Source organism: Leopardus geoffroyi, chromosome A2, assembly GCF_018350155.1.
Source record: "Leopardus geoffroyi isolate Oge1 chromosome A2, O.geoffroyi_Oge1_pat1.0, whole genome shotgun sequence".
Taxonomy (NCBI): domain Eukaryota; kingdom Metazoa; phylum Chordata; class Mammalia; order Carnivora; family Felidae; genus Leopardus; species Leopardus geoffroyi.
In genome coordinates, this window is record NC_059331.1 from 19,140,053 (window position 1) to 19,155,168 (window position 15,116).

Consider the following 15,116-nt stretch of genomic DNA (forward strand, 5'->3'; position numbering starts at 1 on the left):
GCTAGAAGCTGAGTAGCTTTTGGAGAGGAAGACAGAAGGACTGTGAGTGGCAGGGAAAGTGTTTGGTGGGGGCAGCTAGTCTAGAGGAGCTAGGTGGTAGGACCAGGAGTTGGCTCCCGGCCTCTTGGCTCTTGGCTCCTGTTCGCTCTTGGATCTGGTGTTGCAGGGATTTGCTCTCTTATTCATTCAATAAAGATTTATTAAGCTCCGTTAGTGTTGCGCCGGGCTCCAGCACTTATTGCCAGCCCCCGAGCGCCTGTCTGGGTTGCAGGCCCTTGGCTCCATGTGGGCCCCGGGGCCTGGTCCTTCTGTCTTGGAGCCTTCCAATAACTCCTGAAAAGGCCACCTTTTTCTGACACCACAGCATAGTGGTTACACACTTATCCTGCTTCTCCCAGGGTCCTCTTCCTCATCTCTACAATGGGGACGGACTGATGGCAGAACCTGCTTCTCAGAGGGATTGTGAAGTGCCTGGGGGTAAATAATCATAAACTCTGCTGGCAGCGTGCAGGGCCTCCCAATGTGGCATCTGGGGCTGGGCTCAAGGCGTCTTTAGACCCCTAAATTGAAGGTAAATTGTAGGAGGGTCTACTGTATTCCTTCCAATAATGCATATTTTATATGTATAATAATATATATCATGATACAAGATGGCCAACCCAGCATGGAACCAGGCAGGGGTGCTGTGTGGATTCACTGCTGCAATGATTGCTTTTATTTATATCTATTACTCAGCCTTCTCAGATTGTTAGGAGAGAACTGGCATTCCATTGTGTGAGGTGGGCTCAGCTATAGGTCTCTTCCCTCTCCTTATGTGCCCCCCCCCACCCCCTCAGAAGGACTCCATGTACTATGTCCATTCTGTGGGTCTAAGTGGAGCTCCATGGACAAGTCGATGGAGTTTCTTTTCTTCCCAACCCAGCACCCTGGAATCTTTGGCAAGTCCTAACAGTTCTGCTTTAGTGACCATGATGATGATGATGCTGGGGGTGGTGACAGCGATGGCCAGGCTATGAGAACACTAGGGAAGCTGGGCATGGGGGTGGGGGAGTGTGTAAGGGATGGTGTTGGAAACCACAGTGATGGTGGTGCAGAGTGGTGGTGGCCTTGGGATGACCCTGGTACAGAGGAGTAGGGGTGAGGAGGGACAATTATCACAGTATTTTAAATGAGACGTAACAGACAATTGGGGTGCAGACACTGTCACTGCAGCCACCATAACTCCAGGCTGGTGTTTCCTTGCTTCAAATGGTCTCTGCCTGAAATATGTGAGCCAGCACTCCAAATTGGGGACAGGAGACCCTCACTTGGGTTCTTATCATCCCACTCCACTCTACATTCACAGTCAACCAGTCAGTAGATCAGAGAGAGAGATACCTTCTCCAAGGGGTCTTATTAGCCAGGAAGAGAAGGGGGGAGGAGGAAGAGGGAGAAGGGGAGGAAGAAGAAGGAGGGGAAGAGAAAAGAGGAAGAAAAGAAGGAAAAATAGGGGAAAGGGAAGAGGGTGAAGAAGAGGGGAAGGCAGAGCAAGAGACAGGAGAGAGGGGAAGGGAAAGGAGGGGGGGCAAGAGAAAGGACAGGAGAGGAAAGAGGGAGAAAAGGAGAGAGGAGAGAAGAGGAAGAGGAGGGAATAGAAGAGGGAGAAGGGAAAGAAGGGAGGAGAGGACAAAGAGGGCCCATGCCCCTTGGGACCTCAGCAAAGTGCATGGGGTAGGGCTCAGACTGTGGTCCTGGCTGGTGAGGCCATGGCCTTGGGGGTTGGGTTGGGTGTCTGGTCCCTTCCTGGGATCAGGGTAGGCCTCTGGCTCAGTTGCTGGGTCCTGGGGTCATCACGAGGCCATTTGAAAGCAAATGTCCCTTTTAGGAGAGGAGGCCCACCCAGCCTACCTGGCTTCTCTAGGAGTATGGAACTATAAGGGATGGATGCATCGGGCTGCTGGCCTGAAATAGGGCTGGACGTTGGGGAATCACAGGGAGCCCTTGAGTGAGTGGACAGAGCCGTGAGGCTGGGTTGCTGACCTGGCCTGGGCTGGAGGCAGCGAGCAGGTCCAGCGATGCCAGTCGTCCCAGGGGCTGCACCGCCACCTGCTGAGCGGCTGGGGCAGTCCTGGGTCCTAAGCTGCGGGACTCACGCGCGGGGCCAGGCGCGGCCCGCAGCAAGTGGGAAGGAGTGACACGGCAGGGGGTGAGCAGGTGAGCGCAGGCTCCTTGCTCCCCGGCGCGCCCGCCCTTCCCGCCAGGGAGTTGAGTGCCCGAGTAAACACCAGACGCGGTGTGCACGGTGTATCCACGGAGAGACAAAGCCAGGGCGGGGCGGGGGCGCCGCCCGCGAAGCCAGGGCGGGGGCGCGGGGTGCAGATTAGTCTCCCCTGGCGCGGGCTGCCCCACAGCCCGGGAGCCCCGGGCCCAGCCCGCGGACAGGTGGAGCGGGGGCGGGGCGGCGGCCGGGCGGGTCCCGCCCCGGGGGTGGGGCCGGGCGGGGCGGGCGGGGCGGGGCCGCGCTATGCAAATGTCGCCCACGGGCGGCCAATTGCCGGCGCTCCCCGCGCGGCTCCGAGCGCCCCGTCCCGCCGGCGGCCGCGAGACCAGAGCGAGCGAGCGAGCGAACGGCCGCGGTCCGGCGAGCCCCGAGTGCAGCACAGGGCCAGGGCGCGTCGCGAGGAGCGGCGCAGCCCAGCGCGGCCGCCCGGCCCCAGTTCAGCAAGCAGGCGAGCACCACCCGGCCGAGCCAAGCGCAGCTCCCCTGAGCCGAGCGCGCGCCGTCGCCCGCGCCCCGCGCCGGGGAATGCGCCCTCGGCGCGCCGGCCAGGGGGCGCCCGCAGCCCACCCGGGGGGAGGCGGCCCCGAGCGCCCCTGAGCCTTCCCATGGCCCGGGCTGGGGCCCGGGGCCTCGGCTGCTGACGCGCCCGAAGCCCACAGAACCCGTTAAAACCCGGGCCGCGGCATCGACCCCGGCTCAGGCACAGCGGCGAGAGGGCGCGGGCAGGGCCATGGCCCCGGGGGGCCGCTAGCGCCGGCCAGCCCAACCGGGAGCCGCTCTGCCGCCGCCCCCGCCGCCCGGGAGCCCAGGCCCCGCCGCCGCGGAGGAGGTGAGTGCGGCGGGAACCGGGAGGGAGCGGGCAGGGTGTCGGGCCACCCCGCGATCCCTCTGGGACCTGGGGCATTGCAACTCTGCGGAAGTGTCCGGGGCGCGGGGATCGGAGAGGCTGCGGGCTTCCCGAGGATGCAGGGGAGATAGGACTGGAGTGGGCGCCGTACCTGTCCGGGCTGCCTGTTCCCTTATCATCGGTGCGACATAGAGATGTATGGTTGGTGTGTCCTGCGGGGTCACCAGTGTGCAAAGCAACTTTTTAATCATAAGATTCTGAGTGGGTGGGTGCTCCCAAGCACCCCCCACGTTCCTGGAGCAGATACCCCTTCTCCTGGGTCAGCTCTTTCCCACTAACGCCTCAGGCAGCGTTCTTCTCCTTAGGTGCGCCTGTTCTGCCTCAGTGTCCTGATCCAGATCATCTGCTGTAAGGGAAGCGCTGTACTGGCAGACCCCACGTGGAGGGTCCCCCAGATCAGCAAGGCAGGAGGACCTCCAGCCCTGAAGCTTTTCTCCGAACCCTGTGCTAGCCCCTTGACCCCCAGCTGCCAGCTTGGGTTTGCTTTTCCAGCAGGGAATCTTGCTTGAATTAGGGACCTGGTTGTGGGCTGTAGGTGAGGTAGGAGAGCCTGTTAAGCCCTCCCATTTGGGCAGGCTGGGACCCCAGTGGTGAAATGGTCAGGGGACACTAGGAGCTTGGTGGGCTCACCTAGAGCAAGTGGGACCAGAGAGTGTCAAGGTAGCCCAGGAGTGACGCAGGGCTGGCAGGATGGGTCAGCTGGAGCTAAGGCTGAGGGGCTGGCTGCTTAAATAACTTACAGTTCTTGAGATAACTGTGTTGAGAACACCAGCCCATGAACACCTGGGGGAGGGGGATTACCTGAAGGCACTGGTGTGTCCACCCTGGAGCTGGGCCAGGTTGTGGGTTACAGTTCTCCTGAATTCACCCAGGTTGTTTCCCAGAAGCCCCTGTCCTAGTTGCAGAGACCGGGGAAACTGTATTCAGGGGTTGGGAGGCTCATCCCAGCCCAGGGAGTCGGATAGAGCTGGGGCCTTTTCTGAGGCTGCACAGGAAGTGTGCCTAAACCCATAGGGTAAGGTGTGCTGGAAGGCAAGGGCACCAGGCAAGCCTACCCCTGCTGCTGCCCCTCAGTTCTGAAGGAGCCAAGCCCGGAAGTGCTAGGGTTGGGGGAGAGAAGGCCAGCAGCCTAGCCTCAGTGGCCCCCATGCTCTATCAGGCATACCTTGAGGGGGAGGATGAAACTGAGCCCAGGTGACCTTGACTGGGAAACCCCTGACCATGAAAGGGGGGTTTCAATCCCAGCTGTGGTGGTGTAGCTCTGCTTCCTGGTCCATGGGTATTGGGGGAGGGGGAAGCCAAGGAGCCAGAAAGGATCTGTGGCCTGCTTGGGGGTAGAGGGGATATCTTAGGGCTGGGGTGCTGTTAATAATTCCATCCCGTGTTCCCCCGCAGCCCCTGCTCCTGCCTCCCTTCCATCCAGGCAGTTCTCAGCTCTGAGGAGCTAACCTCCCTTCTCTGAGGCAAGCTGCTCACCGCCCCCCACCCCCCACCTCACTCTAAGCCTGAGAGGTCTGGATCAGGCCAGACGGTTCGACCACCTAGCCCCCTGCGCTACCCCCAAGTGCCTCCAGACCCCCTTGTCTGGCCGCCCCTTCTCTGCACCCCTTGCCAGCCCCAGCTCCTCGGTTCTTTGTTCGAACGTCTCTCCTCCGTCCCTCCCTCTCTCCTCCCTCTCTCCTCCTCCCTCCCGCCTGCCTCCCTCCCTTGCTCCCTCCCGCCAGGCTTCTTTCCTTCTTTCTCTGCTCTCCTCCTGGTGGGCTCCCAGGTGGCGGTGGCTCTTCCTTCTCTGTCCACCCACCTGGTTCGCCTGACTGGGGGCTTCTCTGAGGCCGAGGCTAAGTGGAATACATCTAGGGGCTGGCAGAGGGGAAGCAGCTGTGGAAGTGCCCTCCCCTTCCTTCTCTCTGTCCCTGTCTTCCTCTTCTTCCTTCCCTCTTCTCTTCTCTTTTCCATCCCTCGCGCGGCCAAAGAGGGAGCCTGGACTTGGGTCTGAAGCCCCAGCAGACTTGATCATCCCCCATTCACTCCTTTAAAGGGCCAGGGCATTGTGAGAGGTCCCTGTAGGGGCCCAGTGGGGCAAACCCCTCCACCTTCCTGGATACCCTGGGGGCTCTAATGCTGTCCTTGGTGACCCTGCCCTTGTTACCACCACAACGGATGCAGAAGAAATGAGGTTATTGGGGTGGGGGGGGGGGGATGTGAGTTAACCTGAGCCCCCTGATACATAGGATCAAAGGTTTCTGAGGGACCCAGACTGTATCTTGCCCTCCCCAAGCCAGGACAGTGTTCCCCAGCTTCCTTGAGCCCCACCCCACTAGCAGGTCAAGTTCTTGAGCAAACACATGCTTGTGAGGACGTGTGTGGGCATGCAAGTGTGGACGTGTGTATATCCACAACTGTTAGTGGGGGCCTCCCAGGTGTATTGGAGGGTGATGGTGGCTGTACAGCCCTTTCTCCTACCTGCCCCCTCTCACCAGAGCCTGCTATTCAGTCAGCACCAGCTTTGTGCCCCAACAGACTGGGGGAAGGGCTGGTTCTGTTCTCCCCTCCCCCAGCCAGTCTCCCCAGGAGGGAGCTTCTGTGATGGGTGGGGGATCTTGAAGCAACTTGAGAGGTGTGTCAGGCACTCTGGAGAGGGTGTTCCCACAGAGGGCACCACCTGGGGAATGGGCCAGGAGGCCTGAAGCTGCACTTCCTGTCTGAAGAACCACCAGTGGTTTGCCCTGGTAGGAGAGGCAAGGGCTCCGGGGCTCCGGGGGAGGTGGGTCTAGGGAGGCCTCAGGGTCTGTTGAGTGGAGCCTGACAGATGTGGATCCTGGGCCTTGCCTCAGCATATGGCAGCCAGTGCAGGGGATTAACAGGCCACAATACCTGTCACCCTACTCCAGGGTCCTAGAAATGGGCCTAGGGTCTTGCCTCCCATGGGAAAAGAGAATAGACAGGGCAGACCTGGAGGATGGGGCTCACACTGTGATTCTTGGTGCCCCCACCCCCAGTGTATCTGGGTAGGGGGGGTTGGGAATTGGCGCTGGGTTTTGCCGGGAGGGAGCAATATGTTCTGACAACTGGTGCTGGGCTGCGTTTACCCAACAGCCAGCCTGCCTGGGGAGACAATATTTGAAAAACATAGTATCAAAACTTGGACCTGCTGGGATATGGGGGTTCTGAGGACACCGAGGTTGGCTCAGACCCCGCCCCAGGCCTGTTGGCCATCCCAGCTCCACTTTCTTTGCTCTCTAGAGGCAGAGCTGGAACTCACCTGGCAGCAAGTCCTTCTGTACATCTCACCTGGATCCCTCCTGCTGTGATTTCAGATTTTGCCTCCCCTTTTCTAGCTGCTGTCTCTCCCACTTTGGGCTGTCTGTGTGTGTCTCACTTATCCTCCACTCTCTCCCATGCCTCTACCCCAGTAATCAGGTTCAATTTCCCTGTACTGGGAGGATAGGTTTGGCTGGAGCAGGCAGGACTGGATCCATCTCTTCCTCCAATCCTTGAGGTGGGCGAGGGAAGGAGCAGCCCATTTGGTTGGGGGTGGGCACAAAAGAGAGAGCCTGCTGGGAACTGGAGGGGACTGTAAGATTGCCTGCTTCAGCAGGACCCTGTGAATGGAATTCAGGATGCTGGGGCGGGGGGCATTGTTTGAGTCTCCAGTGGCCCCTGTTAGCTCTGGTGACCCCAGGCTGCACCTGGTTGTTTGGTCTTCAGGCCCATTGGCTACACCTTCCCAGACAAAGGCAGGTACAAAAAAGTATATCAAGTTTGCACACTGGGGCTTTCATGGTCCCAGGCTGAGGGTGTGAACAAGGAGAGTTGGTAGGGGAGGACGCCCCTATCTGCCTTATACATTTTGATCTTGGTTTCCCCTTCCCAGGTGTCCAGACAGCCGAGCCTGCTTCCTGGGCCCTAGGCCCCTCCCACAATGCCTGTTGCTGGTCTTCTCCTTTGGGCTTCCCTACTGACTGGGGCCTGGCCAGCCACCCCCACCCAGGACCACCTCCCAGCCACGCCCCGGGTCCGGCTCTCATTCAAAGGTAAGAGGCTGCCTTGCCCTGGCATCCTCATCCTCTGTCCACAGAGCTTGGCCCGATGCTGAGGAGACAGGGAAGACAAGGCAAAAAAGACATATTGTGCAGCCACATGGGTCACCCTGGTTGTGTGGGTGGGGAGGAGAAGGACAATGGTAACTTGCCAGGAAAGGCTGGAGAACGGGCCACGTAGACATTTCAGAGAAGTCTCCTGAGTCTGGGCCCCTTCTGGAGGCAGAATGTGGGGTCTCAGGCTGGGTGGCCTAGGGTCTGCAGAGTGCCTTCCTCTGTGTGATAGATAATTGGGGAGAGAGAGATGCCACTTCCTCCAAACTTGTGGAAGCCCTTCCTTGCCACAGCTCTGTGTCTGGTCCTGCCCTGGATGGTCCCTGGGGTGGAAGGGCAGATAGTCAGGCGGACACTGAGGCCTCAGGAAGCTGGAGAGGCAGGACCTACTCTGCTGGAGTGTGGGTCTCTAGATGGGAGAGGTTCCCAGGAATCAGGGAGGGTGCTGTTGGCTGTGAGGGGAGGGCAGGCTACCTGGCGAGTTCAAGGAGAACACGTGCTAAGAGACAGGTCTGAGCTCCTGAGATCCCCAATGAACACGTTGCTTTGGAAGTCACTGGAAGGTTTTAATGATGGGTTGGGGTCTGCAGAGTGAGAGGTTCCCCAGCTTCATTGCCTTTGTACCTCACCCACTGGCAGTGAATACACATGGCACACACTCAGGGTGTCCAAATGGCTCACTCACGAGCCACTTCCTCAAAGGTCTGTGTGATCAGAAGATTCTCCCCTCCGCCTGGGAAAAGGGGTGGCAGCCATGCTGGGATCTGGGGGATCTGGGGTCACTGCTGAGTCCTCCTCTGGCCCAAGGTCACTGTGTCCAGTGGGCTGCCCTGGGTGGGGCCCACTCAGCCCTGGCTGGCCAGATTTCCGGGCACACATATTGGGGTGAAAGGCTGGGCTGACTTTTCCTTCCTCAGGTTTGGCCGAGATCCAGCCTCCACCTCACCATGTTCCCACGTCCCCATGTCCCCAGCAGAGCCCCTCCCTTGTCCTTATCCCACCATGTGAGTCGATGGGGGGAATGAGGAGTGCATTTCTGAAGATGCACCTGGAAGAAGTCCAGTGTGGGGCCTGTGGAATGGGCTGAGGGTGATGCTTTTGGTTGTAAGAGTACCCCTTGCCCCCAGGCCTGGGAAGGGGAGAGATTTATTCTGCCGTTACCTCCATGCTTCCCTGGTGGATTTCCTTAGAGCAGATTAATAAATCTTGAAGGGGCCTGGCCCCCCCTCACTCCCTTCCCAGCCCTGGGTGCCGGCAGGGGGAGCAGAGCATCCCCTCCCCCCACCAGGGCAAGGGGGGTGGGGGCTTGTCTTCATACCTCTGGGACCCTAGAACCCAGACATCCACCCTGGGTAGTATTTTTGTCATCACCCTGGAGACCTATGTGGGGAAGCAAGAGAGATAAGACTTAGGGAGTTCCTCTATATGCTCCTTTTAAACCTTCTTAGACCTCCAGAGACAAAGGGCCAAAGACTTTTGTTCCTGTTTTCCAGAGAGAGAAACCGAGGCTCAGGCAAGGGCAGGGCCAAGGTCGGGCAGGAGGCAGAGGCGAGGCCAGAAATAGAACCCTGGTGTCCTGGCCTTGCTGACGCCCACATTGGTCAGGTCGATTCCTTCTCAATTAGCTCTGAAGCCGACACCCGCAGTGACTAAAAGCCCAGCTTGCTGGCAGCCAGCCTATGGTGCTGACTGCTGTGGCAGCCTGGGGTGGGGCCATAGGGTGCCTGGGGCCACCCTATCCCAGGTCTCTGTGCCCTCACACACACAGGCTTCCCGGCCCTGGATGACTTTCCCCATTCCCCACTTACCTCATGTCCTAGTTGTATGCTTAGAAATCACTTAATTTAGCAGATACTTGAGTCCCTACTCTGTGCCAGACCCCCATGCTGAGTACCAAGGGGTCTGCAGTGAACAAGTCTCAATCAGACTGGCTGAAAAGATAATGGACATCCAGTTGGTCAGTGCCACCTGGGAACCCAGCGCTTACTGTGCACCAGGCCCTATGTATCCACCCCCCATGCTGGACCGTCTCAGCACAGTCATGTACACAAAGTGGCCCTTGGTGAAGAGTAGGTCCTCACTAAGCATTTACAGAGAATGGATACCATCGGCCATAGAAACTGGGATCTTACAGCCAGGCCAGGGACTAGAAAAGGGGTGGGGGGGGTGGGGGGGGGGCTTCTTCTCCCAGGCATACCTGAGGTTCATAGAGAGGGTTGCTCTTAGAAGCGCTGGTGGTCACTTTGGCTCTATGCCTCAGTTTCTCCTTCTGTGCCTTGCCTGGATATAGCAGTTGGCATACCAGGCCCCAGGGACTCAACCTAGGCCCTCCCCCCCCCCCCCCCCCCCCCCGCCCTTGGTCTTGCTGCAGTTGGGAGGTGCTAGTTCCGGCCTGGTTGGGCCAGACCCTCCCGAGCCGGAGGTGCTGGCATGAGGGGCCACACTGCCCAGGGCAGCTAAAGGAACAAAGGCAGGAACTGGACCAGGCTTGGGCTTGCTGCCTGTGCATTTGCCTGGGCACCCCAGCCAGGCCAAAAGCTGAGAAAGTGTAAGGGAGAAGGGGCCCAAGGTTCAGTTAGAGTCCAGGTAGGGGGGGCTCCTATGGCCCATCTCCTGAGCTTCCATTAGCAACACAGCCAAGGTCAGGCAGAAGTGAGGGGTCAAGTGGGGAAGATTTCCAGGAGAGATGAGGTGTCCTCTGAGAGCTCATGGATGCTTGGGACCAGAGAGCCTGGACAGCAGGACCCTTTCCTCCACCCATCCTTGTCTGGAGTCCCCTTAACCCCAGAGTCCCTGGCCAAGCCTAGGAGAAAAAGCTTTCCCTTCCCCCATCCTGAGATGACCCAAGCCAGGGGGCACCACCTCCCTCTGCAGCAGGGAGGTGTGAGTGCCCTGCCAGGTCCTTTGTTCAGCTTGGGGAATGTTTACTTTATCCCAGGAAGCCACCCCCACAATATGCAGCTGCCTGCTGCCTAGGCTGGCTTTGGCCAGGACACGGGGGGCCAAGAGGTGTTTGGTGGAGGAAAAGGGTCCTTCCTGTGATGACATGAGGTGGCTGGGCTACTGGGGAAACCAAGGCAGGAGTAGGGAGATAGAGCAGAAGAGTCAGGAAAGATGAAAATAATAGAAGTAACAGTAGGTACCCATGATGATAACCATGTGGTGGTGTCTCCAAGGCCTGAGAGGGGTCTCCATGGGTTTTCTGTGAGGTTTCCTGTCACTCAGCAACAGCAGAGCCTGGCTCTGTCTGATGTCTGAGCTTGTCTCAGGACCGAGAGAGTGAAGGGTGGATTGGGGGAAGCAGGTATAGCCCTCTTCCATGAGCTAGGGACAGGGCTCCAGGATCCTGCAGTGCTGGCCTTAGCCTTCCCAGCCTCATTTCCTAAGGAGAGGGTTGAGGTTGCACTGGGCAGGCTTCTCATACCCTCTGCTTACAGAAGCAACAGCACTTGGGTTTGCTTATTTCCTGTAAATCCAGCCCTCCGTCATCCCAGTCCACTACTGATCAGAGTCCCCTAGGAAGCTGTCTCCTTTTGGAGAAGGAAAACAAGGGTCCAGGAGAGGAAAGGGCTCCTGTGTTCAGAGTAGCCCTGGAGTTTGGATCTTCTCTAATTCCAGGCATAACTGGCTTGCTCTGTGGGGAAGGACACTCTGTAGGTGGAGGGTGAGTGGGTAGGTGCTGGTCACTGCCTATGCACCCACCCCAGCCCAGCCTCTGAGCCTCTGGGGCTAATGGCCCAGAATAGTGCCACTACTTACGTCATCTGCATGTGGCATCAGAGAACCAGAGTGGCCAGGTCTCCTTGTTAGGAAATGATGAGATTGGAGGTTAGGAGAGGTCATAGCCCGTTTACTTCACCCAAGGGGGGGATGAAGAGTGGGTGAATATGGGTTCAGGTGGAAGTGCCTTTAGCTCTGATGGAGCATTGCCCCACCCCCAGGCCTGACTGCACAGTGAGGAGTGGGGGATGTGCCCTTGCCTCCCCAGGGGCTCCCTGGCCAGCCAAAGGAGGCTAGGAGATTCAGAACACAGAAGAGGAGGTGTTGGGGAGAGGCCAGAGGTGGCACCAGGGAACTGGGTAGAGGTCAGGTGTTTCTGATAGCTACAGTGGGATTTGGAGCTAGCAAACCGGGGAGGGGCCGGTATTCCAGATGAGCCAGGAGGAGGGAGGTAGGAAGACCCAAAGCGTGAACTTGAGCCCAGATTCCTGCATTTAGGATCTCAGTTTTCCAGGAAATGGGAACTGCCTTACTCCTGAGAGGGGACTTGGAAGTGGCCACTTCGGGAGTTGGGAGGTCCTGGAGGCTGGCTGCCCCTCAGCTGGCCAGCAATTGGCGCATGGAGAGAATGGAGCAGGTCCTGGTACTTGCTGAGAACCTGTCTCAGGCCCAGCCTGAGTCAGCCAGTTCAGGGCTGGGGGCCTTCAGCTGTGGTCCTTCCAGGTCCAGCCAAGCCTCAAACGGGACCGCCACTAGCTGGGCCTCAGCAGCACAGGCCTTGTCTCTGGTTCCCTGGCATGACGCCCGCCCCTCCCTCTCTGGCTCCAGCTTCCCTTGGCACTGAGTGAGGAGCTGGTGCATGCTCAAGGAGTAAATCATGTTCCTTGGCAGCCCCCGCTGCTTCGTAATCGTAAAGAATTTAAAGAGAAACCGCCAAGATAAAAATCTCATTCTGGCCCATAAAGGTATCTTTCACTCTGTGGCTTTGGAGGCAGTGGCCTTAGAGTGGGCTCCTGGTTGTCTGCACCTGTATGTATGCACCTCCAACCCTGTGACCCCTCCAGGGGTGGCGGGGGCCCCAGAGGTTGTCTTCAGAGCCATGGGTACTTGGCCCCTGACCCCTGGGAGACCTCCAGCTCCTTCCATGGGACTTAAATTTGGTAGAATTCGAAGGTAGTGGTGGTTGAGAGGGCTGTCCCTGAAGGCAGACAAGCCTGCCTTCTACCTTTGTCAGCTGTGTGACCTCGGGCAGGTGGCTTAGCCTCTCCAGGACCTGGCTCCCCCTGTGTAAGGTGGGGACCGCAGTGGCTCAGTGCAGGCAGCATCCTGAAAGGCTTAGGCTGCTTTGCTTGCATCCTGGCCATGGATAGATCTTGAGTAGTGAGCCTCTCTGTGTCCCTGATGCATTGTCTGTAAAGTGGGGATAAGAATGGTTTTGGCCTCACTGGGAGGCCTCACGTGGGAGGATTAACTTTGTGAATGCAGTTATGGCTCCTGTGAAGGAAGTCTCGGGACTTCCTAACTAGGAGCTATGCTGAGGGTGGCAGAGAAGTGAGGGCTGGTCCTGGGGGAGGCCCAAGGAGTTCTGCACTACTTCACCTCTCCCTCGAGATTTCTAACCTTTGGTGAAGGTGACAGTGTTTGGAAAGGACTGCAGAAGATACCCTGAGCCCTGTTCTGGGAGTGGGGTCAGGCAGAAATAGGATGCCACTATCATGGGCATCCGGTCAGGCTTCCTGGAGGAGGCTGCATCTCAACAGGGTCAGGGAGACTGTGGGAGGGAAGAGCAGGAAGCAGAGGTGAGGTGTGTGTGCCATAATACCTGGGGGAAGGGCAAGATACTGGATGGAGTCCTGCTCTTGCTGCTTTGACATAGCGTTTGTACTTTTGTTCCTTGTGGTTTTTAAGCTCTTTGTTCCTCATGGCAAAGGCACCAAATACATATGGTGAGGAAAATCCAATGAGAGAGGTGCACTGGGTAGGGCATGCCTTGGAGGGAGCTCCCCACATGGAGATGAGCTCCCCACTCTGTCTGGGACCCATGAGCAGCCACAGTGACCCCTCTCTGAGCACTGTTATGGCTCCTACAGCTTGTGTTAGGGGTGACTGGACCCCTTGCTCACTTGGGCATCTGTACCACTGGGCTGAGAGCATGGTTGCCTGGCCTGGCCTGGTACTGTCCTGGGAATTTGAGCCCCGTCTCAAGGGAGCCCTTGGAGTTTTGGAGAAGCAGAGAAGATTCCTGCTGCATTTTTCTTAGAAATAGCAAGAGGGCCTTTGCCAGAGGCCTGGATGCCAGAAGGCTCCGGTCTGAATCCAAAGCTCAGCTCACGTGGGTGCCTGAGCTTGGCAGGCCTGTAGCCACCGCTTCCCACCCCGCCACCGCTCCACCCCTCCCCCACTACTGCTCTCCCCCCTCAACATACCCCAGGCTGTTTAGCAGTCTCAGGGAGGGTGGAGGCCTCCTGGGTTCCACTCCTGACCACTGGTCCTGACCCAGCAACGAATGGGCCTGGGTGGTGGCTGCTGGCCTAGGATCCAGGAGGCCTGCCTGTGGGGGAGGGAGGCCTCAGCTAGGCTGACTTGTGGCGTTCTCACCGGGGCTGCTGGCAAGTACGGGTATCTGCTGCATCTCTGTAGGGCAGGGACAGCCCCAAAGCAACAGGCCCCTCCAGGGACCAGGAAGTCTTTGGGATGTGAGGCCTCAGCTCCAGATCCCCCTTCCCCCACTCTTCTTCCTTCCTTCCTCCCTCCCCCCATCCCCCCCCCTTGCCTCCACCCCTCCCATCCCCACCCTGACCCCCTCCTTGGCTTCCTACCCGGACGTGCTCTTTCCTCTGAGGTCTCTGCACCCAGCCAAGAGCCATATTTCTTTCCACTTAGGGCTTGGTGCTGATGCTCTCATTTCCCTCCAAGGGCAGCGTCCACTGCCTGTGTACTTGCCGGTCGGCCAGCGTGGTGGGTCCCTTTGGGTCAGACGCTACAACTGGCTGAGGAACAACTAGAACTCAGGGGCCCTGTGGGCTCCTGCAACACCCAGGGGGCCTCTGCCCAGGGCGGCCTGTGCTATCGCTGTCGCTGTCGTTTGTTTTGTTTAACACCCTCCTGTCCCAGCACCAGGCTTGTGTGGAGAACTCACTGCCTTCCTGGACTGGTGACCAGCTGAGTCCTGTTTGGTCTCCCAATTCTGTCCTATTGCATCCCCTAAGGCTGACCCTAAGTACACATCTGTCTGTTCAATGCCTCAGTTTCCCCATCTGAATGTTGGGAAGGAGACTGAGACTGTCCGGACATCCTGGGACTCTCTGGGTGGGTGACATGAAGGGCTTGTAGGGACCCCAGGAGTCCAAGGAGGGCAACAGAGGTGGGGGCTGGGTACAGGGCAGGGGGAGGGTCTTGACACCCACTAGCCTGTCAGTCCCATCCTGGCCTGTCCGTCTGGTTGATTTATCGGAGTAAATGAGCCATGGAGAGTTTGTTGTCTTTTGCAGTCACAGGGAGGAGGTGGCGGGGGAGGGGGGGAAGGAGTGAGGGGTTTCCGGGCTAGGTCTGGAATGTGGGAGGCGGGGTGGGCCCCTGAGGCCAGTGGAGCTGGAGGCCCGATCCACTCTCCCCACCTGAGAAATGGATCAGTGCGACCCCTCCCCACAGGGCCAACTGTCTTCCCAACCCCCTTCATGCTTCTTGGGGCACATTCCTGTGTGAGCTGCTTGCCTGGCCCAGGCTGTCTCCTACCCCATGCACAGGGGCTGCCTGGTCCCTGCAGGCCAGCTTTGCCCCTGCACTGTGTCCTTTCCAAACGGGTAGAGCTCTGAGCTCTGCCTGGCTGGTAAATGCCCGAAGGTGTCCTCATAGGCATCTGCACACGCTGTTAAGGGTCCTACATGGACCTACAAGGGTCCTCCTGGCTCCATCACCAGCCCAGACCCAGATGATCAGGTGCCATGGGGGTGGGCAGGGATCACTGGAGCACCTAGGCTAGAGAGCTCCCTACCTGCTGGGACAAAACAGTCGAAAGTTATTGGACATCCTCGTGGGAAAGAGGTGTAGAACCCTGGGTTTCCAGCCGGCGTGTGTGCCAGGGTATGACCCTGCTGCGTCTTCCCTCCTGGCTTTTCCTGGATCAGGTTGAGCT

General features: G+C 58.5%; 1 protein-coding gene across 3 annotated transcripts in view; it reads left to right on the forward strand.

Moving 5' to 3' along the window:
• Positions 1–2,559: 2,559 nt before the first annotated feature.
• The window catches only part of SEMA3F (semaphorin 3F), a 29,713-nt gene continuing 17,156 nt past the window's right edge, over positions 2,560–15,116 (forward strand). For 2 of the 3 annotated variants that reach the window (XM_045492868.1, XM_045492871.1), the window contains exons 1-2: positions 2,560–3,089; positions 7,042–7,201. In XM_045492868.1, the coding sequence (XP_045348824.1) occupies positions 7,090–7,201 (112 nt within the window). In that variant the 5' untranslated portion in view covers positions 2,560–3,089; positions 7,042–7,089. Of the gene's footprint in view, positions 3,090–6,643; positions 6,667–7,041; positions 7,202–15,116 lie in introns of those variants that run through there. The other variant, XM_045492869.1, reaches the window with a different exon arrangement.